Genomic DNA, 27459 nt, shown 5'->3' on the forward strand with positions numbered 1-27459 from the left:
GGAGTAAAAAGGGTAACGTTAGAAGCTTCATGAGTTTTCTTCCATTTTCTGAGCCTTATACCAAAGCAAATCCAACAGAGAGATGGGCAATAAATCTTGAAGAAGTGAAAAATGATTCAGATCCTTCTCATTAGGCATACCAGCAAACATGGTAGAGACAAAGGAAACGATAAAACAAGAAAGAAGAATAGGGGGAAAAGAAAAGGAATCTAAGACGGTCGATGGCATAATGTTTTGACTGGGGACGGAGAAAAAGATGATCTGGAAATTAATAATCTCCTTAAGACAGAAAGGAATGGTGATGTCAAAGTGGGCGTTGGCCTTGTTGGCTGCTGCAAATCGAAGGCCGGAGGATGCAGAGATGAGGAGTGGGAGATGCAGAAAGGGGGAGCAGAAAGCTATATATGGAAGGAGACGCAGAGTGGGGAGGAAGCAAGGGAGAGATGCAGCGGCGGGCTCTCCGGCCAGTAGAGAGAGAGAGAGAGAGAGAGAGATTTGGAGAGAGTAGCGGCAGCGAAGAGACTTGAGAGTGGCTTGCAACACCATATGGATTGAATGGCTGAGATGTAGAGAGTATAATCTAATGGTAAACAAGATGGGTGTGTGGGAGATTCCATCCTACATTGCTTGATCAGAGAATACAATGTCTGGAATATGATGGTCAATGACTCTGAGTTTAACATTTGAAAGAAATAATAAAAATAAGGGTAATTTACAACACCACCCCCTGGAGAATGTCAGTATTATAGGAACACCCCCTCTCCTTCACCAAATTAGACTCAGACCCCCTACCGTCAGTCACTGTTAAGTGAAGAGTTAAAAGTACCGTTATACCCTTATCATCAAAAGACATGTTTTAACCCAATTCCTCTTCACCCCTATCTATACTCACTTTCACCGAGACATCAAAAGCAAAGGCGATCGTTCAGAGCACCGAAGATCACGGCAGCGGCAGCATCGGCATCAGCGACGAACGGCGAAGCTCATCTTCGTCTTCTTCCTCACGGTTTTAACATCTCTTTATGACTCAAATCCTTAGGCATATTCTTTTCCAGAAAATATGAAAGATTCTCAAGTGGAATTGGATTGTTAACCCAATGAATGCAAACATCATTCCTTCCAGTTTCTCTTCAGAAAACCAAAATAAGAATGAGAATATTCCAATGAATGTGAACATCATTACTCCTGGTTTCTCTTCAGAAAACCAAAATAAGAATGGGAAAAAAAAAATCTGGAAACACCAAAAACCTAACGATAGAAAAAAAAAATGAAAAAAAAAAAAAAAAAAACCCTAGAGAGAGCAGAAACAGAGGTGTGGTTGGCGCCGATTAGGGTTCTTTGGGGGTGAGAAACGAAGCAAAAATGGGAAAAGAGGGATGTGATCTTTTCTTCAACTGATTTCTCTATTCTTCCTCTTGGTTTGGCTGAAAGTAAAGCTTGGTTCGAATGAAAGTAAGGATCGAAAAATAGATGATTTTTTTTTCTGTTCTTCGATCTTATTTTTTTTTTCTTTTTCTTTCTGATCCGTCTCCATTATATGATTTTCTGGTTTTTCTCTGTTCTTCCACCTTGTTCGGCTGAAAGTAGAGATGTTTTTTAACAAATGGAGAGAGAGAGAGAGAGAGAGAGAGAGAGAGAGAGAGAGAGAGAGAGAGAGAGCGTTAGAAGTGAGAGTGAGTTACAGTTAATACCTCTTTCATGGTGATCAGAGCACTTGCAGCGGCCATGTCACCCAGATCGAGCTTTGAAACCGAACAGAGTATTTGGAAGGAGAATTGAAACCCCCCACCGAGGGTTCAAAATCAGGATTTCAATACAATAAACGAAGTGCAGCAGAATCGAAAAATAGATGATTTGGTCAGAGGCGACGATGGTGGGAGCACTTGGAGGGTCACGGAGGTGGAGAGTGAGATCTCCGGTGGGGGAGGAGGAGTGGTTCGATGAGTTTGGGGAGATTCAGAAAAAATGCCAAAAACAAAAGAGAAAGGAGAGAGAGATACTTAGAGCAAGGGTATTTTGGTATTTTAAATAAAATATTATTGCTGATGTCAGCATATAAGGTATATTCTTTAACCGTGACTGACGGTAGGGGGTCCGAGTTTAATTTGGTGAAAGAGAGGGGGTGTCCCTCTAATATTGGAATTCTCCAGGGGTGGCGTTGTAAATTACCCTAAAAATAAAGAAAATTGGAATTTTTATTGGCTAAAAAATTACTGTTCCCAATCTAGAGAGAGAGAGGGAGAGATTTTGGATTGTAAAAAGATCTTCCCATTTAAACTTGAATGAATAAATTGCGTCTGTGAACACTTATAATTGATTAGGATTGTCAAATCATTCGATCAAAGGGTTGATTGTGATATCCTAAATGGGAGGACCGAGGAGAGAAGTGGCTAGTGAAAGTCGGTTGGCTAATATATAGTATTAGAGATTAAGCCGTGTGCGAGAGACTTTTGACGGATGGTGTCATGGTGGTAAAGAGTCTTGATTCGCAATACGCAGGGCATTGATCCTATCTGGGAGGTTTTGCAGATGGATCAGCAGATCGAGTGTGACACCCCCTGTGACTCGTGAATGCTTTTAAGGTGTGGGAGGAAATCTCACCGCTCCATTTACTCGATTCACGTTCCATTTTGTCATCCTTAGCTAGCTGCTCTTTTTTTCTTTCTTCTCTGGCTCTCTACTTCCTACTTCCCTTCCCTTTAGGCACTCATTTCGATCTCATTCTCTCACTCCCACCATTTCCTCTTGTTGTTCTCATTGGATCAGCAACATGAAAGACCCGTCCTTCTTTCTCCTCAAGAACTCTCTGGGAGCCAAGATGAAGAAGGGCTTGAGAAGCTTCTGCAATGGGGTTGGTTCGGCATCGACGCTCAACCAAAACAAGGTTGAATGTGATTCGTCCTGCTGCATGGTAACCCCATCCATTGTTAGCAGCTCTGCCTTGTGGGAGGGCACTAATTTGGAGGATAACCCATTAACCCTGGAGGAGATGATCATGCAGCTTGAGTTGGAGGAGGAAGTTACAAGGAAGGCAAAGCTTGATGGCTTTGACGTGTATCGGCAGCAGCAGCAGCGGCAGCGGCGTAGAATGTCATGTGTTAACAACTCCGATATTCTACGTTCTGCAAGGAATGCATTGAATCAGTATCCTCGCTTCTCTGTGGATGGGAGGGATGCCATGTATCGATCTTCATTCCAGAACTTGAACTTGAACTTGAACTTGGATCCTTACGCTACGGGTAGCCACAAAGGCGGGAGGAGAAATTCAGTCTGTGGTAGCAATGGTATTAGACTCAGAGAGAAGAAGCCCTTTAAGGATGGTTTTGGATTAGATTTGGAGAGAACTCGGGGGGGGTTACCCCAAACTATAGATGGAGAAAGCGTGCTTTGGTGCAGACCAGGTGTGGTAGCCAAGTTGATGGGGCTGGAGGCCATGCCAATCCCGATTGGTAGTGACAACCGCAGCCGGAAAGAGAAATTAAATCCGAATTGTTCCACCGTTCGTAGGAGGGCTGAAAGAAAAGGATTAGAGAAGAGAAGGGTTGTTATTGGTACTACCAATACCAATACCACTACCACTACCAATGATGGTTGTTGCAGGAGGTTTGGGAGCCTGACAGCGTTGTCAGGCTCAGGCTCAAATACGCTTGTGGGTTCGGGTTCGGGTTCGGTTTCAACCACTGGTGGTTACTGTGTGACGAAGCCGATTGCCGTGGAGCCCACGAGGAGGGCCGGAAGGGGTTGGGAGGCTCTATTGTAGAGATGTATTAGTATTTAATTAATATAGTATAGTTGGCATCTGCTTCAATGGGTTAAATGAGTAATATTGTGTGTTTCAGTTCCCTTGAGTCTTGATGAAAATAGTTTGTATCAATTTCATGCAAAACAATTAAGGCAATTAAAATAGGGTAGTAGTAGGAGAGCAGATCAGGTTCATGTATGAGAATGTACGAGAACGATCCTGATCCGTGGATATAGAATCAATTTTCTCTCTCTTCATTTAATAGATTCTATATCCATGGATCAAAAGTATACCAGAACATCCTCGTACATGAACCTGATACATTCACTAGTGGTAGTATCACCTATCAACTGTATCGCAGACTCGTAGCTTGTTTGTTTTCTTTCCTAAGACTCTGGACTCTGGAATCGATGTTTTATCAATATAAAGCTTCATAAAGAAAGTAAAGAAATATTCCGATAGGTACGTACGTACGTACCTTTTGAAGACACTATAGCCATGGCAGCCCACAACAAGAATATCAGCGACGGTACTTCTCGACGTCCTCACGCAGAATATTCCTAGCATCACCTTCCCATACTTCCACTTCATGCTCTGAGATCTATATCAATTAACCCGCCGGAACTCTCATTGTCGCGTGTGAGGGTCAGGAGGAACATGTACTGCCTCCTCCTAATTTCCCTTCTGAATTAAGATTTACCCATATATATAAATGAGAAAAATGATTGGTTGGCTTCACCTCACATTGCCTACAAGACTACAGCTGGTTGTACTAATTAAGGTCCTGTGATCCAACTCTCAGCCTTCACTATGAGTAGATTGAGGGGAGGAGCGATGGGAAATTAGGCTCCTGGCTTCTAAAGTTATTTTGGAGTGATTCTACTGATTTTTGTTCGATCTAGAGGAATACTTTCCAGGTCTATATTTAATATTTTGTCCCCACAGAATAATGAACCAATCTAAAAAGTGCTTTGCGATTGAAAATGCAAAAACAATCATTTTATTATTTTTATTTTTCAAACCATAGAACAAATTTGAATAATCATTTTAACTTATAATTGAGTCCGAGCTCAACTCTTTTTCCCAACAAGCACTTACCTCCTCTACCTTTCTTCTTCTCCTAACAAACATAAAACAAATAAGGACCCCAGTTTTTATACATGAACACCTATAACGTACAATTCGTGCCTTTCAACAATTCGATGGGGATGGAAGGTAAAGTTGTAACTATACATGTCTCTCTCCCTCTATGGAGGGTAAAGTTGTAACTATACATGCCCCTCTCTCTCTCTCATCTATGGTTGAAAGACACAAGGTTGTGCACAAAACCTTTTGCCAGTAAATAAAATCAAAGCTCACCACCACAACAATTAATAGCACAAAATTAGACAGAAAAAGAGAAATTAATGCATTGATCAACTGATAAAAATAAAATCCAAGTTCGCACAGTGCTCGGACCATTTTTTTAATTTTTTTTTGAATTACTAATCCTATTTTATATCTCATTATGATTCCTTCCTCAAGACAAAACAAGGGGTGGCTCATGTTACTCTTCAATCACTGGCCGGCAATGAATTGGACCACATTGTGTTTCTACCTTGTGAAATTTGTGTGCGGGTAAAGGCTCTCCAATCTCAACATGACCCTGAAAGTCAACCGTATCTATCAATCTTAATCCAAACATGGTTTATACTTATTCTACCATTTCTAGGTTGGCTTTGACAAGATATGGTTTGGCATAGAACATAAAAATTCAGCCCGACATTTCCAAAATTTTCAATAAAGCACGGCCAAACATAATAACACAATATCTCTTTATAAATGCATGAACTTGGGGCTGTTGCAAACCCCCAAAAACATATTCGGGACTTGGCAAGATGCCAGCTAATGCAACTGATAAAAGGCACTGATCGGTTATAGCCATGAATTGGGATCAGATCCTACCATCACCTAGGGTAGGTTAGGGTTTTGCTGGTTCGGATATTGCTTTCATATACAAATAATTTATTAAACAAAAAAAAAAAAGTTTAAAATTTCAACCCCTTAAAATGATATAATTAAACATAGGGAGAGGTTTCTCGGAAGGCGAAGGCACATCAAGATATAATCTGTTTACTAGAGTTCAACTAAAACCCCTAAAAAATTACATGATTGCAAGCAACTCTGAAAATTACACCTGATGATGAAAAAAGGTATTTGAAATAGACAGATGGCAAAAAACATTTCCTGTACATTAAAAAAAAAAAAAAAAAAAAAAAAAAAAAAAAAACCCCAAAAAGACATTCCCTGCACATTCAAAAAAGTCAGAGTAATAACAAATGTACATTATACAAAAAATCATAATATCAGTTATTGTATCATTCGTACCATGTTTTGAAGATAAACTAAAAAACACAACTGACCTGTAGTCTCCCACCGTCTTATGGAATAAGAATAGTTCCAAAGATTTGAAATCTTCTACTTCCCCATGCATTACTTTTATCCCGATAATAAGATTTTATGCAACATTCTATCCAAGGAGGATTTCTTGGAGCATTGTTGTTATCCTCACTATTTTCTTTTTCATTTATACCAAGTAATATATTCCTCTTGCTTGTCAATACATTCAAAGGGGGTTTACCACCAAAAAATTTGTCCTACATTAGGAAAAAGAAACAACCACATTAACATCAAAAGTGAAAGCTCCAATGCCCTTGCAGAGAGGAAGAATAATTATGCATTGCATTGAATTGTAGATGGAGTTAGAAAAGGCAAAGGTTTTACCCCTTCCTCAGCATACAGATAAGCATGGACTCTAGCAGTTGGGTCCTCTAAGGTAAATCTGATCCTATAATCATGCACCCCACCAGGAGAACAGAAGTCCTCAACTTTCCAGGGGTCAGTAGCTACCACACGAACAACAGTCTTGAATACAGCCGTCACCTGTAAATAAATACCACTAGAAGTTTAAGACAACTGGACATGAATAAACAGAAGCAATCATTAATTCAAAAAATCGAAAAAAAATAAAAAAAGCCCCAAATCTACACGAGTTTTCGAATGATTTAATCCTTTAAAAATGAAGGCATACAAGTTGCATTTTATAACAATGCCACCCTCAACGAGATTATATCAAGATCGTATAACAAGAACTACTGGATTGAGAAAATGAACTGAAATGATACATGACCTCTGAAGAAGTGAGAATATCCATCAAAGTCACACATTTCAGTTCCAAATTAGTCACTGAGAGAGAAAATAATTAAGTAAATAAGCTTAGAAAGGAATATAAATTCACAGCTGAAAATTAAATGCATGTGTATTAAGAGAGAGAGAGAGAGAGAGAGAGACCTGTAGTACGAGGACATTGATAGCTCAACAAAGGCACACAGCCATAAGTTGATATTCGATCATTATAATCCCTAATTCATAATTCAGGCGGGTAACATCATTCATCAAAGAACACTAGAAGAGTTCTACCATACATAAATCCCAAGAACAGAATACCTTTGATGCTGAGTTACATATTGATCCTTGTCTGGCAAAGACCGGAGCTTAGATGTAGGCATCATAATACCATGCCACAACCCTGAGCATGCTCGACAACTTATGTTACGGAGTCTCACCCATTGACCACAACCTTGGAAATGTTGGCCAAGCTTTACGCCTGGAGGCCCAGAAACCCTTAAGATGGTGCCCACAGTGGGGAATGTGCAAAGTGTCTCCCTTGCCAAAGGCGATGGTTCCAAATGAAGAGGAAGTGAATTTTTTGCTTCATCTTCTAGCCTGTGATTCCAACTAATGTTAATGGCTTATTGCCCTTTCTCAGAAACGATCAGGCCTATATAACACAAATGCTTATGAAAAATAAATTCCTCAAAACTATAAAACTACAAACATTCAGACTTGTAAATAATTTGACAGTGAGGATACAATTACAAGGCCCCAAAGAAATTACAAGGAAGATTTTAGTGCTTTAAAAATGAATCATTACAAAAACACACTCAGCCTTATCCCAACTAAATGGGGTCAGCTACATGGATCCTATTCCTCCAATTAACTCGATTCAAAGCAATACATGATTTCAGTCCTAAGTTATACCTATCTTTCCTCACTTCTTCTATGGTAATTTAGGCCTACCTCTAGCTCTTTTAGCTCCTTCAATTTGAAATAAATCACTTTCTCGAATTGCATCATTCGAAGGCATCCATGGCACATGTCCATGCCACCTCAGACGAATTTTTCGCAACTTATCATGAATAGAGGCAACGCCCAGGTTTATTCTTGTCAGGTGACGTGGCACACCATTTTTTTCCGACCCCTCTCACTTCCAAAGTCCTACTAATTTGGTAGGACTTTGGCACTATTCATGAAAATTTTCATTTTGTGTGTCTCCCTCTCCAATAAAATTACACTGCACTAAAAGTACTATCCTTGGGAAAAGTAGTACTATCACACCTCCAGTTACTAATAGCCAAGGACAATGGATGTGGCTTTTTCAGAGCCTTCCCCAAGGTGCCAGCAACCTATAAGAACGCTCCCACGCAACGGTGCGTTACGATCAACTTACTCTCCATTCTTGCCAAGCCTCAGAAGGAGAAGTGAATGGAAGAATAGCATTGGCTGTCCTCCTTTATGGAACCCTTGTTGAAATTTAGGACTTCAGTCATTTCTTCTGAAGCATAACTTTGATTTTGGTTGGAGGCATTGTTGATATGATGAGTAGGAGCGTTTGGGACTTCTTTTTTGCTATTCAATTGATTCAGTCTTTTGTTTTCGGTCCAATCCTATAAGATGGATTAGTACCTTTGCCGGGAAAAGAAAACCCCCGGCTGATTCAACCTGGACTCCGTCTACCCAAGTGCACTTCTTCATTCTTCGATTAGGTGCAGGCTTCTTCCCTTATATACGATAACATAGATAAAGGCATATATGCCTTCATACTAACTAGGGGCCTACATTGATTGAGACTCAAAAGAAAAGAAGTGTGGCTTGCGAGGAAAGGCTAACTAACAAAGAAGTACTTGCATTCGAGAAAGTTTGAATTCAAACTTCAAGTAATTTCACGCTACCTCTTTAGTTGTCACTCCCTACTTGACTTGCTCACGACCCAAGGAGAAGACATAACACGAAGAGAGGGAGGGCTCAAGGAATGGAAGCAGTCCTTAGGTGGTGCAAGCAGTAGGAGGAGCACAAACACATAGGGAAGTGGAGTCATTATGAAGACTAACGTAGAGCATTTTGGGTCCGATTGTTGTAAAATTGAGTGTAGTCATTGCTCATGATCCGAGAATGAACCAAACAAAGGCAATCTATGAATCACTCAGTGAGTGCCAAGTAGAGCAGCTTTGTAGATAATACGAGAAGCGGTGGTATCAGGTTAAGTAGTCAAAGGTATATCAGGCAAGCAGTGGTCCCGAGTAGTTTAGTTCAAACAACTCCTACTCCAATGGGATACAGACAGAACTACTATTTTTTCATCTCCAGCCCAGCCTATCCCCCCTATAGTCCGGATCAACCAGCTGATTCAACCATTCGAACTTATTTCCTGTATTAGGAGACAACTAATGAACCAGTAAGTCATTTCGATTCCGCAGCGAAAAGACCATTTGTAAATCTTTCCACTAGTCTCCTAAGTAAATAAATAGCTTCCATGGTTGATCTCCCTGGCATAAAACCACCAAATTAGTTATCCAAAATATTAGTATCCTGTCTCAAGCAAGCTTCAATTATTTTCTCCCATAATTTCACAAAATGGCTGATGAGTTTAATTCCTCTACAATAATTACAGCTTTGAACAACACCTTTACCTTTATAAATCGGCCCCATAAAGCTACTTCATTTATCCGGCATTTTCTTTATGCACAAAATCTTATTAAATAACCTAGTTAGCCACGATGATTTCTAGCGGGGGAACTTACGGGCAAGATGTTATAGCTTTGAAAGCTCCATAGAAAGGAAATTAAGAGAGTCATTTCCTCATAGTCAGAGGGAGATCCTAGTTATTTCCATTGGGGGGTTAGGTTATTTCTTCTGATCTGGGGGGTTTTGGTTCCACAAAATCCTAAACTCTTCCAAACCTCCAGTGGGATACCATATGGACTTACTACTTTACCTATTACTAGAACAAATTTAATTTGATTGAGCTAAAACAAAATAGATTATTCAAAAACTAAAAATCCCAATCAATCAAGAATTATTTGTCCAAAAAAAAAAAATTTCTTGGTGTCATACAGGATCCGATGCATCCAGCAGAGCGAAGGCGATGGGAGTAAAAAACATTCACATCCAAGATCAATTCTACAAATGATAGAAAGAAAGTTTAGAGCTCGTTTTGTAAGAAGATAAAAACAAAGATATGGGTGCAAGACCCATACGACATAGTTTTTTCGATGGGGCTTGAAAGTTGTAGTTTGCAAGGTTGGGGGTCGAAAATAGTTACAACAGTGATAGGGGTTGAAGATGGAGAGAATATGTCCATCCGAGTAAATGCTAGAAGAAGTTTAATTTCTTAGCAACTTCCCTTCTAGGAATCTATATAACATTTATTGGGGTGGCCCCAATATTTGCTCCTCGGCCATTGGCCGAGTAGTGCTCATCTTCTTTCGTTGAAAAGGCTAAGCCTTGTTTGCATTTGGTATTTCAATATATCTTCAAAAAGAAAACCAGTACTTCAATGCAGCCTTAACTAAAAGTACATTATGCAAGCCCCACTGAAAAATGAAGACTAAGACTGGAGTTTCGTGGAAAAAATAAGCACTTTATCGGATTTGAACCGATAACTAACATCGTATGAAAGCTAAGAGTTTACTTAAGAGATTAGTTGAGTAGACTTGCACTAGTTTGTCCGCTATAAGATAGCGAGTTTTGGGGCTTTCGACATATTAAAAAAAAGGCTTCAGCCTATCCAGCTCGGCTTCATTATCGTTCCTTGCTAGTTATATGCTTAACGCATGCATCTGAGGATAGAGGTGCCGTTAATGTGAACGCTCAGCTTCCTCCGCTTTGATTGGTGATTGCCTATCTTGCTTGGGTTAACTATCCTTTATTAAGTCACTTGACATATGCTCCAGCCCTAATCCGAACAGGACAACCAAAAATCTAGGAGATAGGTGTCTTGTCTGTTCTGGCTGCTGAACCGAGAATCCCTTTTTTTATCCAGACGAAGAGAGGTAGATTGCCTGCGTATATGCAATTCAATATGTTTGATGTATCCAAGTAGAATTCAACTTAACTCTCAAATTTGATGCTTTGATCAAAACGAACTGGAAAAAGAAAACAACAAAGATTTACATGAAAAGTTGGCCTTACACAGAGAATTCAAAGTTCAAGGTGCAACAACTGTGGTGACCTTTCAAAAGTGTGCAGAATATCTCTATTTCTAAGCACCAAGTATCCAAAAGGTGGCATCCCTATTTTAGTTTTCGACCAATAAGACAGATTTTTCTTCTTCAGCCAATAAAGAGTTGAGAGGATCAAATTGCAACAACACCTAAATAGAAGCAAGTTTATTCCTCTAACCAATAACCTAAGAGGAAATATTTCCAAAAGAGTTAGTATTTCAAGCTTTAAGGGCTTCTTTCACATTTCGAAGCTTTCTGGCAAAGGCCGTAAGGGGGGAGGAGAAAGCTTGGACAGCCTTAATCCAAGCTTCCATAACAATAGGGAGGAAATCTGAATGAAAGGGACACATATCAAAGTATTTAAAAGACTTGGGACCAAAGGAGATGTAAGGTTGGACTAATAAGGAGATGGGCAATGGTCAGAGATACCTAGAGGGTCGAAGGAGGCATGGGAAGACGGGAAGGAGGTGAGCCAAGCTTCATTTACTAACACTCTATCCAGCTTGTAGGTAATACGAGCAGCTCCAATCCTTTGTTGTTCCAGTAGAATTTAAGACCAGCCCATTGGAGATCATTGACAACAATGTCATTGATGCATTCATTAAAAACATCACTATAAATCATATCAATAGGACCCCCACCTTGTTTTTCATGGCTGAAACGAACATTGAAGTCTCCTCCAATGCCCCAAGGAAGAGACCCAATGCGGATGGCAATATTCCAAAGATCATTCCAAAGAACCTCACATCAGAAGCACAGTTAGAGGCATAGATGGCAGAAAAAGGAAGGTAGAGTTGTAAAAGACATTGGTAATGGATAGGTGGATGAATTGAGCAGAGGATAGGAGGGAAATTGAGAATTTAGCGGGGTCCCAGATGATCCAAATATGACCATTTGGTTGGTGGGAGTAGTTGGTGATGAGGGACCAACCGGGGGCAACAAAGGATGTTATACAGGAGGCCGAGGTTTCTCTAACATGGGTTTCAAGCAAGCAGCAAAAGCCTGGGCAGACTTCTTTCTTGAGCGAACGAATAGTATCTTGCTTCGGAGAGGCGTTAAGACCCTTCAGGTTCCAAATCAGGCCTTGAGACATTAGGCATGGTTAGGAGGGGGCACCGAAAGCTCCAAAGAGTTGGGGCTGGCAGAATCAACGGCAGACCTGGCCTTGCCACGATAGGATCGAGAAGCAGTGGAAGAGCTGGTTTTCTCATGGCACTAAGTCAATAGGGACTATGCTTGCAAGAAGGCTAGGGAGCAGAGTATCGAGGAACCTTGAGGTGGATTTCGGTCAAATTCAGTCCTTTACTCTTTTCCTCTGATTATCAACAATCAGGACTCAAGAGACGAATAAAAATCACATATATAACAAAGGACGAGCAAAGAGGTAGTTAACTCTTTTCAAGTCTTTGGCTGAGTAAGAAAAATCTGTGTCGGTTTTTCTCTCTCCTCTCTGCTTGCCCAAGAGGAGAGGGTCCTAAGGCAAAAGTCTAGAATCAATTAGTTGAAGCTAGGAGATACAAACTCGGCTTACTTCCATCGTTTCAGGAAGGCTTAAACAAACATTAATTCCATTCTTATGTTGATTCCTCCTAATGTTTCCTAGGTTCACAGAGTTGAAGACATTAAAGCAGTTGCAGTTAATTACTTCAAGGATTTGTTTAAGCAAGATTAGAGGCCGGCCACCCCCACTCAGGATGGTTTGCTATACAAGTTCATTCCTGCCAATTTGATCAACATGCTTCAAGCTATTCCTACTAATGGGGAAATTGAATTTGTTATCCTCTCCCACAAACCCAACAAAGCTCCTGGGCCCGATGGATTCAGTATGGGATTTTTCACTACCACTAGGGATATCATCAAGCTCGATCTCATCAAAGTTGAGCTTTTTCTACAACCTAGCCAGATCAAAGGAATTAGCCACAATTTTCCTCTGTCTCATCCCTAAGAAAGAGGGAGCAAATGCCATGAATGACTTAAGGCCAATCTCCCTATGCAATCTGTTGTATAAGTTAATTGCCAAGATTCTTGCCAACAAAATAAAGCTGGTGATCGATCCTCTTGTCAGTGAGGCCTTCATCCTAGTAGAAGCACCAGTGAAAATATTCTCCTTTACAATGAGATGGTGAGAGGCTTTGATAGGAAATCTCACGGCCCGGCTGCTCTCTTGAAGATTGACATCCATAAAGCCTATGATTCTCTTAAAGTGGGACTTCATTGTTTCGGTTATAACCAATATGGGCTTTCCCCAAATGTTCGTCAACTGGATTCACCAATGTATTTCTACTCCTCGCTTCTCTGTTCTGGTTGATGGGAGTCCAGTAAGGTACTTCTCATCTTTAGTGGGGATTCAACAAGGATGCCCTCTTTCCCCTTATATTTTTTCCTTGGCCCTGGAAGTGCTATCAAGAACTATCCAAACTTCTACCGAACAAAAGCAGCTCATTTCAGTCATTCCTAAGTGTAAGGCCATCAACCTTACCCATTTAGCTTTTGCAGATGATTTGATGATTTTCTCTAAAGCTAATGCTATGTCCTTGGAGGCTATTATACAAAGTTTGCAACTCTTTGAATCTATGTCTAGGCTCCGTATTAACTCGAGGAAATCTCTTATCTTCTCATCTGGACGCTGTAAGGCTTTTTTGCTGGAAAAGACTGGATTCTCCCTTGGTCATCTCTCGATTTTGTATTTAGGCCTCCCTTTGATTCCAGCCAGGTTGTTTGCACACCACTACACTCCTATACTCGATCCCATCAGGAAAAGGCTTCAGGTATGGAAGGGCAAGCTTCTATCTTATGCGGGTCGCTTGGAGCTCATTAGATCTATCCTCTAAGCTTCCTACATTTATTGGTCCGGCATTTATTGGCTGCCCTCAGCTACTATAACTAAGCTGGAATCTATATTTGTTGCTTTCCTTTGGAAAGATTCAAAATGTTATAGATTCCTTCACCCTTTAAGTTGGGTTGTCTGCCATCCAAAAACTGAAGGTGGACTGAGACGTATCCATGATGTCAACTCTGTTGTTATTATCAAGCTGATCTGGAAGCTAGTATTATCAAGCTGATTGGGTGTATTCGGGTCTCCTTCGTTCTGAGTCCCTCTGGACTGCCCCCATTCCGGCTAATGCTTCTTATGTCTGGCGTAAGATCTTGGAGCTTAGGCCTATTGTCTCCGGAGGTAGCTCTCCTCAGATTGGTAATGGTTCTTCCACTTATCTTTGGCTGGACCCTTCACAACATAAGGGAATTCTCCTCCATCACACTAGTGCAAGGACCATTTATAGTTTTGGCCTTCCAAAGTAGGCATTGGTTCAAGATATTATGGCTTCGGGCATGTGGAATTCGTCAGCTTTCTCCTCCCCTCAGCTTGATGATATTTAGACATCGTTGCTTTCATGTCTGAAGCCTAGATGAGACGAGGAGACTCTATTATCTGGATTCCCTTCAAGACTGGTATCTTCTCTTCCAAAGCGGCCTGGGATTTCATCAAGTCTCAGGGCTCTTACTCTCTTTGTTATAAGATCGTTTGGTTCAAGCATCTCATTCCCCATCACGGCTTTACCACTTGGCGAGCTCTCTCCAACTGCCTTCCTACTCAAGCCTTCCTCATCAGTCGGAGGTTCCTGTCTCTCCCCTGTGGTGCCTTTACAGGACTGATACAGAAGACATCAAGCACCTCCTTTTTGCATACCCTTTATCCTCCTCTATCTGGAAAGGGATCCTTGCAAATGCAAAATGTTGGCTCAGGTGTAGAAGAATTTTCCCCTTCCAAAGGAAATGGCTTTGGGTGGCTTTGACATTTGCTGGATCTTCCATTTGCGACACTGTGGGGAAGCTTGCTTTTTGCGCTGCCATCAACCAGATCTGGATGGAGTGCAACCGCAGGAAATGGACCTCCAACTCTCGCACGGTTGGCCAGATTTGGGATTCCACCTCCTTTGCAGTAAAAGCTAAGGTCTCTTGGATTACTAAAATTTGTATTGCCTCCCCAAGGACCAGTCACATTGTTGTATCCTGGGGTCTTCCCCAAACTTTGCTTCGGACCCCCTCCCTTCCTTGAGGGTGGATCCTTTGTCCCTTACTTCTCCCCCCCCCCTTCTTAGGGGTTTTGTATGTATTTTCTTCTCCTTTGGTAATGAATTATATTATTCACCCAAAAAAAATTCATCCAACACAAACTAATAAGAGTAATGGCACCTAAACAACTCAAAATGAAAGGCAACTCCAAAGTTGTCCTATTTGATGCAGCTTTCTTCATTTTGCTAAGTAAACTCTATCGAAGCAAATCAAAGGAACTAGATACACCAATTAACGTTTGAGATTAACCCCATAACCCACCCCTATATATGTACAATATCAATGTAGCATTGACAATTGTATAAGTCCCACAATATGACTTGGACGTTTATCTCCAATCCTGCAAATCCTAATGAATAAAACCAAGACTCAGCAGCACATAAAACAGTTTAGAATCATAAACATATTTACGTGCTTTCACAATTTCATACTTAACATGCCTTAATAACAATCAAACTAATTCTTCAGAAAAAACAATGGCATAAGTAAATGTAAAAATGTTTTCAGAAAATTTTGTCATCAAACCAAAATGGCCACCAAAATTAATTTTACAAACTAAGCTTCAAGGACCTTTATATCCCTAAGGTATAAGCATAAAAACACATATCATGTAAGTTTTTAATTTGAAAATTTCTAACACGGTGCCTTCTAGAGGCCATAAACAGTTGAAAAACACTTCTCCAGAAAACAAACTCGAGTATAAAGGGCAGATTCTCTAAGACAATGAGAAACATAAATTACTACTGGAAATAAAATATCTGGTAAATGAGCTCTTACTTTGTTTCAAAACTTAACGCAGGAGCATCAGTTCCATTCCAGACAAAGAGCATCCATTCATCTTGAGAAACTTCAGAAACAAGCAGAATCTTTTGACCAATAATGAAAGAAAAGGACAGTATGATTCCATTAGTCACTATATTTCAGTAGATAATTAAAGCAGTTGCATTCTGCAGAATCAAAGGTGCCTAAACTGTAAAAATATTTAGATACGATGTAGTACCTTGCATACTAAATCAAAGAATCGACCTTCTTTTATCTCTTTTAATGAAACTAAGTAGTCACTTCCTCCTATCATGCATAAGAAGATCATGCTTAAGAAGAAATAAGAGCTCCAGTAATGGCAAAAATTCAAAAATTCAAAAAAATAAACAATTAGCTTGCAACTTGTGGCAAAAAATTTACTAAGCCAACTAACTCAACATTTCGTCGCAGATTAAGTCTAGCACGCACGGCGAATCTTGAAAGGAAGAGATGAGAACAACAACTCCAATACTGAAACCTGGTAGTGGGTTACAAATAAAGTGGAGGGCTAAAATTTCAAGAGTGGAGCTAGGATTGAAGTTGGATGGGATACAGGGTTCAGTTCAGAGTTTTAAAAAGATCAAGAAAAGAAACAAAGAAAAGAACTAAAGATGTTGCACAACATTAGAAGAGAATCTTTTTTGCAGAAGTTACTTGTACTTGTTTAATCAACTATTGCCAGTCCTTGTAAACCCACAATACAACTTGATTCATCACAAACACCATAAAACACTTAGCAGCAACCTAACATAAACTTTTTCCAGAAACCAAAATATTGTGAGGACAAAGCAGAATATCTTTCAATATAGCTTTCTACGGACCTGAACTTAATTATCTTACTTACTCTTTCTCAAAATTGAGTAATTCTCTTACTCTTCCTCGAGGACTAGAGGAATTTTTCCTCTCTTGCCTCCTGTTTGCCAAAAAGTCAATTCATAAATAACTTGAAAAGAATGAAAAGCACAGGCAACAGGAGTAGAAACTAGAAAATTTTCACTAGAACAACAAATGCTCCCCTAGCCCTTCGCCTTTGGTTCCATTACAAACAATACAATCAAACAAAATTTCCACAGTTTCTCTTCCTTTGAACTCTGAGGTCCCTGTATTTATTAACAGAAACATTGGCTACTTTAAGCGCAAGATCAATATCATTCATCTGCTCCAATATTTTCTGGTTCGAGGTAATATTCTGCAACGTAATCATCGAAATCTCAAACCTTTACTGTCAATGGCAACACCTTGGTCCTTTCAGGGCATTGCTTTTTATCAGTGAGTTTGATGTTGAACGGAGAGAAGGATCTGATGGTGATGGGCATAAGAAAGAGAATACATTTGCTGGTACAGATGCCACATGTATGAAAAAAGAGAGAAGAGAGTGATGCAACCTAGGGTTCCGAAACACTGATGTAGGTCGATTTGGGCCCACCAAAGTGATAAAATTTCATATATAAAAGGCCAGACGCAATTCTGTAAATTCGGGTAACAGTTTAGGACTTTATTGAAAGGAATATAGGGCCTAGGGGCAGAACTATAATTAAATTTTGTGAGGAATGTTTTTCTGGAGTTTTACAAGAAGAAGGAAATAAAACATGACAAACTATCAGAAGAAGAGGACTATCAGATTATGTGTTTGAACCAGATATTGTCCTTTGTAATTAAGAAGAATATTTCTTCCTTTCATGATAGAACCAGCAGAGTACAAACTCGATTTCGAGGTGAATAGCGCACCCATATGGACTCCTTGTTGCCTTGTTAAAAATTGAGTAATTTATGAAACATCACCTTCTCATAATTAGGAGGAACAAATTTTTCAGTCAGAATCTGCTTCATGACCTCCCAATTGGTAACAGGTCCAAGTCTCTTGACAAACCTGGAGTGCAGTACATCATCCACCATGAACATGCGTACCAAATAAACTTGGTAAGGATGAGTTCACACTTCTTCTCGTCCAGAAGGGATTTGTAGGCAAAAATCCTCTCAACTTTGGTGAGTCAATCAAGAAATTCTTCAGGTCCTTTTTCACCACTGAACTATGGAACCTCAAGTTTGATACCATAATCCGTTAAAAAATTGCTGAGTAACATTCCGGGGTATAATTGGATTAGGTTGCTGCCTATCAGGTGTATCTTTGATCCATAAGGTATGAATCTGAGGTGGCGTAGATAATCCTTTTTCAGCTCACTTGTTGGACCTCTTCATAAAAGCAAGCATCTCTTCCATAAAAGTGTTAAGCTTGGCCTCATTCCTCTCAAGCCTAGCATTAGTCTTTTGTTGATTCTCAAATACCTTACAATACAATTTGTGCAGCTCAGCATTGGTGATATGACCTGTCATGGTTAAGAAATTGCAGGAAATTCACTCTGATACCAGTATACCACTTGATGCAGATAAAGAATCCAAAATCAGACTCGGATCGCTTATAGGCCCACTTGAGTGTTCAATAACTTAATAATCCAGATGTAGTGGCAGTTTGGTAAAAATATCCAATGTCCATAAGGGCTTAATTTCACAATAAACACTCAAATAATGAATACAATGACAGTTTTGTAAATCAACTGAAGTTATAAGGACGGTGGAAGAACTTTAAATAACCAGATTAGTTATTGAGCTACTTAGGAGATGGGACCTAAAAGAAATTAGTAATTATTGGGTGGGATAAAGAAGGAAGCAAATTGAAGTAAAGGATAATGGAGGTTAAAGTAAAAAAGGTAAGGGCACCTTTGGAAAATAGAAAAAAAAGGGTTGTTAGAACAAGCCCACGGCCTGAAATCCTAGATTTAGGTTGTCTTCAACCTTGTTCTCAAAGCAGAGGCGAGAGGCAGTTCTGGTTTGAGTCCAACCAACTACATTGAGAGGCTTCTATTGGTCCTGTGATTTCAAGAGTAGGATCGAAATTTCCCACCCTATCAGATGCAAAAGACAGTGGCAGGGATGAACTCCGCCAGAAGCAACTAACATGACCTGCAACTCAGTCCAGTGCAAGGTACAGAACCAGATCTGAACCAGGTTTCGAATCTCTTGATAGGAGGATCCTTTAGAGACGAGATTCTACGATGAAGGTTGCCCAAGGAAGGGACAGCTTCGACCAAAATCTCAGCCCAATCTGATCAAGCATTAAGGAGATCTGAGAGCTTCATTAGGGCTGCAAATATCACCAGAAACAGGGATTTCCGGCAATGAGAGAACGGTCCAAAATAGAACCAGAAAGAGAAGAAGATAGCAGAGGCAAGAGGAGAAGATAATCAGTGGGAGGGGAGATAATCGCAGCTCCCTGCAACCATGGTTTAAACCTGGAAACAACCATTCAATTCTCAAACTGAAAAAAAAAAAAAAAAATGTCTTTCTCCATCAAGATACATCAATATACATCAATATAAAAGAAAATTAAACCCAACAAAAATGGAAACTCAATATTCTAGGAAGCCAAAACAAGTCCTATGTATCTACCCAAATAACCCAACTTTCTAAAACAAATAAAAAAAAATCCTTCCATATCAGTTACCTTAATGTGATTTGTTTCTAATTCTAGAAAGGAAATAAACAAAGAAATCAAACTAAATATGTAGCCCTAAACCCAACACACAACTGCATCACCCAATTAGTTGGTATAAGGTTGAGTTGCTGTTGTTTAGTCCCATAAAACTTTTTCTCTCTTGCAAAAGGATTGGAAACTGTCTACAATGTTCACAGTTTTGCCACCGAGCTCTTAACTTGAGTTAACTACTATTCTTATCGGCCCATAGTGATCCCAAAGCAGGGTTTTATGACCTGGGATTGCATCAGGTCCTAGGCCCAAGGCAACCCAACAACTTCTATGCAAAGTCTGTGCTGCAATGACTCAAAAATGCTATAATGGCTGGAGTTGTGTCAAGTTTTCAAAAGATCTAGATAGAGCTCAGAACTTTAGGAGAGGACTCAAAAAGTCTATCAGGCTCTGGAGAAGCGCAAGATGTTGCTACTTCTTTCTCCTTCACAAACGGCTATGCTGATCTGAAAGATTCTGAAGACTTGCAATTGTGTCTTTTGGTTTTGTCAAACTGTAAAGAGCAGCTGCGGATGGATTATATGCCAATGCTGAAACATCTAGGCTATGACCTATTTATCAAGTGGTTCAAAATTTATTAGAAAGTATGCACGCATGCATATTTTGTCATATATAATAGTGTACATGAATTAACTAGCCAATAACTCACACAAGCAGCCCTAATAACTACTGACTAACAGCCTTGACTACTGCAAAACTACAATGAACAGCATACAACAACTACAACAACAACAAAGCCTTATCCCAACTTAATGGGGCCGGCTACATGGAACCAATAAAGGAAAAATAATAGGAAACATAAAAGTGAAAGGAAACAAATGACGAAAACAGAACGAAGTAGAACCCAGCTAGATGGGGTTTGCTACAATACACAGCATAAAACTCCCAAAAAGAACAAATAAGGCCTCCAACATCAAAACTAGGGAAAAAAGTCAATAAATGGCACTATTCTGGAACCATCTTAGAAACCTAAGCATTGTGTTTGTGTCCAAGTGGAAAACATGAGATAATGAACTTTGTATATCAATGATAAAAAAGCAAAAACTAAAACTTCTAATTTCATTAGAATATACCTCCATCAGGTTGATAATTCAACAACCACATCCTCATACGAGTTAAGAACAAATCATTAGGATTTCTTAGGCAAAATGTTGAGGAAGCTTGATATGGAGTAATGTCCCCAGATTTTCCTTCAAAAAGAGCAAAAGAAGAATATTTCTTATTGAAAACAGCTGACACTTCACGATCGTACACTGTCATCTGCACAAAACTTACTATTAGTAACAAGCAGTACTATGAAATTAAGTTCACAGAATATGCCAACTGTCAACTTAATCTGAAACAACAGTATTGAACCAAAACATAATCACATAGGCAATGACTAGTAAATCTTTCACCTCAAGAGACCCAACCACCTAAGCATGAACTTCTCTATGACAAACTTGAGTTGTGTCCCACATAAAATGCACTGTTTCGGCAAATTTTCACCAATTTCTGTGCATTTTGATAATTTCGGTCTGACCAAAATGGCATACTAAAATGAGTTTTTGAACTATGTTCTAGACCACCCCAATAGCTTCTAGGTGCAAACAACAAGAGTGACTCTGGAAGATTAATGCAATTAAAAAATATATAGAATATTTCTATTGCCCAAAATGAAGAACCAAGTACAAGATAACAAGGGAAAGAGAGAACCACTCAACTCTAGGGTCACTTGAGGATTCATTCAACCACAATATAGGACCTCAAACTCAAATGGGGACTCACTCATGACCAAGATTGTGACTCACTCACCACAAGATGTTACATTGGACTCAGATTCACAATACAAGTATATATAGGGGAAGGGATAACTAGCTGTTAGCCGACCCCATTAAGTTGGGATAAGGCTGAGTCTGTTGTTCGTTGCTGGAGAACTAGCCGTTGGAAAAGAGAGGATGAAATATAGCTCTATATATATATATATATAACTTTGGAATATGGCGGTTCAAACTATAACAGTTGGAAATTAATGACTAGTCACATTATGGCTTCATCAAATGGTATGTTCCGAAATTAAGTTCCTCAAATAGGAACTCTGTTTACCATTTTTCCTGCTGCCCCGAGCTATGGTGTTACGTAACACTGCTCAAAGAGGATAACAAGAAGATAACAGCAAAAGATTAACAGTGCTAGAAAATTAGTCGTACCCTTTATTCACAACAACCAATCTTAAATACAGGTCTGAACTCCAACGTTAAGAAACTAACCAGCCTCCAATGGGAAGTAACCACCCAATCCCTACAAAATAGCAATTAAAGAAGCCTAACGTCTCCTTATTCAAACTATCCACATGAACAGTATTCAACTACCCACATGACCAGGACTCTTGATGACCACTAACCCCTACAAAACAGGACACGGCACAACTCAACACCTGCAACGGAAAGAAACACGTATCATTCCCCTCCCCTTAGAAGATCCTTGTCCACAAGATCGAGCCCAGGGAATTTCTGTTCTATCCATTTCAGACGTTCCCAAGTAGCATCCTCCTCCGAAGCACCCTGCCATTGGACCAATACTTCCACATCTGCGACATTGCCACGTTTAACCAACCTTCTCCCTAAGATAACTTCAGGAAAAAGTTGAATAGTTCCACCTTCAGTTAATGGAGGCAAAGTTGAACTCGGCTGCACCAAGTTGCCCAATTTCATTTTCAGCTGAGACACATGGAGAACTGGATGTATTTTACACCCAATAGGTAATTCCAACTTGTAAGCAACTGACCCTATTTTTTGGATTACCTTGTATGGCCCATAGTACCTTGCTGCCAGCTTCATGGATCTCCTTACCGTCACCAACATTTGATGGTATGGCTGCAATTTAAGATAAACCAAGTCTCCCACTTCAAAAGACCTTTCTGATCGATGCTTATCCGCAAAATTTTTCATTCTTTCTTGAGCCGTTCGCAAATTCTCCTTAAGGCAGCGGAGAATAGTGTCTCTGTCCCTCAACTCTTCTTCAACAGCTTGGACCTTGGTGGACCCTGAAATGTACGATAATAATGTAGGAGGTGCCACTCCATAGACAGCTTCATAAGGAGTCATTTTAATAGCAGAGTGATAACTAGTATTATACCACCATTCAGCTAGTGGAAGCCATTTCACCCAACTTCTTGGTTCAGACCCTGCAAAGCACCTCAAATAATTCTCTAGGCATCGATTCAGCACTTCAGTTTGACCGTCCGACTGAGGGTGACAGGCTGAACTCATGTGCAAATGGCTCCCCTGCAACTTAAAAAACTCCTTCCAAAAGGCACTTGTGAAGATTGGATCCCTATCAGAAACAATAGAATTTGGCACACCGTGTAGCTTAAAAATGTTTTCAAAGAATACCTTTGCTATTGATTGAGCCGTGTACGGATGGGAAATAGGGATAAAATGCGCATATTTGGAAAGACGAGCGACCACAACCATGATTGTCGATTTTGTAGAAGAATTAGGCAACCCTTCAATAAAGTCCAATGAGATATCACGCCATACCTTATCCGGAATAGGAAGAGGTTGCAATAAACCAGGAGTCCGTACGGTTTCATTCTTCACTTGTTGACATGTGTCACATTCTTAGACCCATCGCCTAATTTCCTTCCTTACCCCAGGCCAATAGAAATTTGTTGTAACTCTCCTCAACGTGTTATGGAACCCAGGATGGCCTGATGAAGGTATTGCATGACTTTCCAAGAAAATGTCTTTCCTCAAAGAAGACATGGGACCCACCAATAATCTTCCCTTCTTCCAAATCAACCCATCCAACACCTTATATTTGGCTGGGTTAAGTGATCCAGCTACTAACTTTTGTTTAACCTCTTGAAGATAAGGATCTAAAGCTGCTTCTTGCTTGATCCTATCCACCCATGAGGGCATAGGATTTGAAATTGCAAAAACATCACCTTCTGCCAGACGAGAAAGAGAATCTGCAGCACGATTTTCTAAGCCCCTCTTATATTCAATCTGATAATCATACCCCCATAATTTGGACAACCATTGCTGTTGAGAGGGAGTGTGAATTCTCTGCTCAAGAAGGTGCTTAAGACTACGCTGATCAGTGCAGATAATAAACCGATGCCCCAATAAATATGGCTTTCATTTCTTGATAGCTACGATGATGGTGAGCAACTCTTGTTCATAAGTAGAAAGAGAAAGATTGACCCGTGTAGTGCTTTGCTGAAATAGGCAATCGGATGACCTTGTTGCATCAAAACCGCTCCAACCCCAATCCCACATGCATCACACTCGATCACAAATGGGAGAGAAAAATTCGGTAAGGACAGCACTGGCGCCTTTGTCATTGCTTCCTTAAGTATGTGAAATGCTCGGTCTGCCTCCGAATTCCAACCCCAAGAGTTCTTCTTCAAAAGGGTTGTAAGAGGAGCAGCTATTTTCCCATACCCTGCAATAAACTTTCTATAATAACCGGTTAATCCAAGAAAGCCCCTGAGAGATTTTACAGAACTTAGAATAGGCCACTCCATCATGCACTGAACCTTTTGGTGATCCATAGCAACACCAGCTTTTGAGATTATATGCCCCAAATAGTGAACCACTATAGTACCAAAAATGCATTTAGACTTTTTTGCATAAATTTGGTGACACCTCAGCAACTCCATTACTATTCTCAAATGCAATAGATGCTCAAAAAAATTCTTGCTATACACAAGAATATCATCAAAGAAAACCAACACAAATTTACACAAATAAGGTCTAAATATATCATTCATCAAGCTCTAAAATGTTGACGGTGCATTCGTGAACCCAAAAGGCATCACTAAAAATTCGTAGTGTCCCTCATGGGTTCGAAAATCCATTTTAGGAATGTCTCCTTCATGCACCCTGATTTGATGATATCCAGACTTCAAATCCAATTTAGAAAAAAAAATTTGCTCCATTTAGTTCATCTAACAATTCGTCTATAATAGGGATAGGAAACTTATCTTTGATCATTACCTTATTCAATGCCCTGTAATCCACGCACATTCACCATGATCCATCATGCTTCCGAACCAAAATGACCAGAGACGAAAATGGGGACTTACTTCGACGAATAACCCCTAAAGATGACAATTCATTCACTATTTTTCCAATTTCAGATTTTCGAAAATAGGGGTAACTGTAAGGTCGAACTGACACTGGTTGTGCTCCTTCAACCAAAGGTATGTGATGATCTTGAGATCTCGGTGGAGGAAGTCCCTTTGGTTCAGCAAAAATATCTGAAAAGTCATCCAAAATTTGTTGGACGCATGGATCAAGTTGTGACTCCTTGAGTGGTTCAGATGGAACTTCCAAATTAAACAGCTGCAACATGTAGGATTTTCCCCTTCCCATAAGTTGTTTAGACATTTTATCAGGCCCAATTACCTCTGATGGAGAACAGGGAATTCCTTTAAGAGTATGCTCCCTTCCTTGATCTTTGAATTGCATGCACAAGGAAGCGAAATCCCATAAAATTGGTCCAAGAGTGAGCAGCCATGCAGCTCCAAGAACGGCATCACAGCCTCCAAGACATAGTAAATAGAAATCAGCTTTGATTGGGACACCTTGTACATGGAGTTGAATTTCCCTACATCGACCCCTTCCTTTCAATCTCTCCTCATTAGCCACCATTACCTCGAAAACAGCATCTGATTGAGTAGGAATTTGAGCTTTCCGTATGATCATTGGGTCTATGAAATTATGGGTTGACCCACTATCTATCAATATAGTAAGTTCGTAATGTCGGATGGACCCAATAATTCTCATAGTTTGCAGGGCTCGCAACCCAGCAATTGCATGCAATGAGATCTCAGGTGATGCCTCAATATCACCTACATCATTGGCTTCCATAGTAGGCACAGGATCATCTTCCATGGCTACCTCGCCATCCTCCATCAACCCTTCTACCCAAAAAAGCTTTTGAGTTTTGCATCAGTGATTTGGAGTATACCTCTCATCACAATGGTAGCACAAGCCTTTCTCCCTTCGTTCTCGAGCTTCAGCTAGGGTCAATCGCTTGATGGCCGGTGCCGAACTAGAGAATCGGTTGGGAATAGTGGCTGATGTTTAGCTTGAGAATCGGTTGGGAATGGTTGCTGGTTGAGGGCGGGGCAACACACTTGGTCGCATTACCCGACGTCAAATCTCCTCTTCTTCCTCTTGGAGTCTAGCTAAATTGAATGCTTCAGGTAATGTCGTTGGCTTCATCTTTTGAACACCAACTCGCAACTCCTCCTTGAGTCCACTAACAAAAACATCAACCAGGTAGGGTTCAGACAACCCTTTAACCTTGTTGGACAAAACTTGAAATTCCTTTTGAAATTCTAAGACTATAGAAACTTGGCGGAGCTTGGATAAACTACCAGCATAATTCTCACTGCGAGCAGGTCCAAAATGAGCATCTAGAGCTTTTACAAATTCGTCCCACGTTGCATTTGGTTTGTAGTCCATGTACCATTGGTCCAGCATAATTCTTGCATCTCCTTCCATATTAAGAGCAGCCACTATGAGCCACTACTCAACTGGTACTTGATGATACATGAAGTAATTGGCCTTAAGGATCCAGCCGTTTGGTTGCATTCCGTTGAAGCACGGAAAATCAAGTCTCATGGAACGAGTTTGGATGCCACCATTGGTTCCAAAGGATTGAACGTTTCCTCTGTTACTGTTGCCATGGGTTTGAGAGTGGCTAGTAAAGCCCTCCGGCTGTAGTGCATTTAGTTTTGTCAAAATTTCTTCTGACAACACACCATGTTGATCCGAAGTTGAGCTCAACTGCTCGTGTGCAGCTTGAAGCATCCGCACCTGGTCAACCATATGGGACATTCTCGTTCCCTCCGCCATGGGATCGTGTGGCTCTGAGACCAAATTGGTATGTTCCGAAATTAAGTTCCTCAAATAGGAACTCTGTTTACCCTTTTTCCTACTGCCCCGAGTTATGGTGTTACTTAACACTGCTCAAAGAGGATAACAAGAAGATAACAGCAAAAGATTAACAGTGCTAGAAAATTAGTCGTACCCTTTATTCACAACAACCAATCTTAAATACAGGTCTGAACTCCAACGTTAACAACTAACCAGCCTCCAACGGGAAGTAACCACCCAATCCCTACAAAGTAGCAATCCCTACAAATAGCAATTAAAGAAGCCTAACGTCTCCTTATTCAAACTAACCACATGACCAAGACTCTTGATGACCACTAACCCCTACAAAACAGGACACGGCACAACTCAACACCTACAACGGAAAAAGAAACACGTATCATCAAATATGAAACAAAGAGGAAAGAGATGAATAACTACCACAACGGTTAACAAGAATGATATCTTCACAAGACTTGATAGGCTAAAAAGAAAGAGATGAATAACTACCACAATACGATTAAGAAGAATGATATCTCCACAAGACTTGATAGGCCAAAAAGAAAGAGATGAATAACTACCACGATACGATTAAGAAGAATGATATCTCCACAAGACTTGACATGAGGCAATTCATCCAATCTCTCGGTAAAAATAATAACTGGGATTTCAGGCTTCTGATGCCACTCGTCCACTATTCTCACCACGCACACACAATCTGTGAAAAGATTATATATGATACATCAACAACAAATTTTACTGACGAAATCCAGTAATAAGTGAATGTTCCTTGACTGCAAATAAAAGAAACAAAAAATAAAAACGGACGGAGATAGATTACCGCTCCCACTGCTACGTCTTGGAAAGCTGGTTTCAACAATAACACCCATTATATTCACTTTCAACTTCGAATCCTTCACGGTAAACGCATCTTTCAATAACATTACAGAGTGCGGATCGTTCATCTTTCGGTACTGTCAGTAGTAACCAGCAACCTAAGCTATTCGCTCTCTGCAGCTTTTGGTGTACCGCTCGGCCCTTTATTCGGAAAGGGTTTCAAATGATTTTTCGAGGGAGAGTTTCTACCAGGGGTCACTACATCAATCA

The 27459-nt window shown here is 40.1% G+C and overlaps 2 protein-coding genes across 5 annotated transcripts; one reads left to right on the plus strand and one right to left on the minus strand.

Moving 5' to 3' along the window:
- Positions 1 to 2705: 2705 nt before the first annotated feature.
- Positions 2706 to 3831, plus strand: LOC122088028. The gene has a single exon (XM_042657167.1). The coding sequence runs from the start codon at positions 2771 to 2773 to the stop codon at positions 3758 to 3760; it is 990 nt and encodes a 329-aa protein (XP_042513101.1). The 5' UTR covers positions 2706 to 2770; the 3' UTR covers positions 3761 to 3831.
- A 1347-nt stretch (positions 3832 to 5178) lies between these two features.
- On the minus strand, positions 5179 to 27459 carry LOC122087986 (protection of telomeres protein 1b-like). Of its 4 annotated transcripts, none has more exons than XM_042657131.1 (11): positions 27194 to 27459; positions 26934 to 27070; positions 20557 to 20743; positions 16139 to 16206; positions 15916 to 16004; positions 7229 to 7519; positions 7073 to 7143; positions 6912 to 6967; positions 6506 to 6664; positions 6145 to 6378; positions 5179 to 5387 (listed from the first exon to the last, which is right to left on the minus strand). In XM_042657131.1, exons 1-10 carry the CDS (start codon positions 27315 to 27317, stop codon positions 6163 to 6165), a joined length of 1398 nt encoding a protein of 465 aa, XP_042513065.1. In that variant the 5' UTR covers positions 27318 to 27459; the 3' UTR covers positions 5179 to 5387; positions 6145 to 6162. The 4 variants fall into 4 exon arrangements, with proteins under 4 accessions (XP_042513065.1, XP_042513064.1, XP_042513063.1 ...); XM_042657130.1 differs by lacking the exon at positions 5179 to 5387 and adding an exon at positions 5766 to 6028 and having other exon boundaries at positions 27194 to 27458; XM_042657129.1 differs by lacking the exon at positions 5179 to 5387 and having other exon boundaries at positions 5766 to 6378; positions 27194 to 27458.

Source organism: Macadamia integrifolia, chromosome 9, assembly GCF_013358625.1.
Source record: "Macadamia integrifolia cultivar HAES 741 chromosome 9, SCU_Mint_v3, whole genome shotgun sequence".
Taxonomy (NCBI): domain Eukaryota; kingdom Viridiplantae; phylum Streptophyta; class Magnoliopsida; order Proteales; family Proteaceae; genus Macadamia; species Macadamia integrifolia.

Coding starts and splice junctions, on each gene's coding strand:
- LOC122088028 (XM_042657167.1), top strand. CDS start 2,771: ATGAAAGACCCGTCCTTCTTTCTCCTCAAGAACTCTCTGGGAGCCAAG.
- LOC122087986 (XM_042657131.1), bottom strand. CDS start 27,317: ATGAACGATCCGCACTCTGTAATGTTATTGAAAGATGCGTTTACCGTG. Junction 6,968..7,072: donor TCAATGTCCTCGTACTACAG/GTCTCTCTCTCT, acceptor TTTCTCTCTCAG/TGACTAATTTGGAACTGAAA. Junction 6,665..6,911: donor ATATTCTCACTTCTTCAGAG/GTCATGTATCAT, acceptor ATTTATTTACAG/GTGACGGCTGTATTCAAGAC.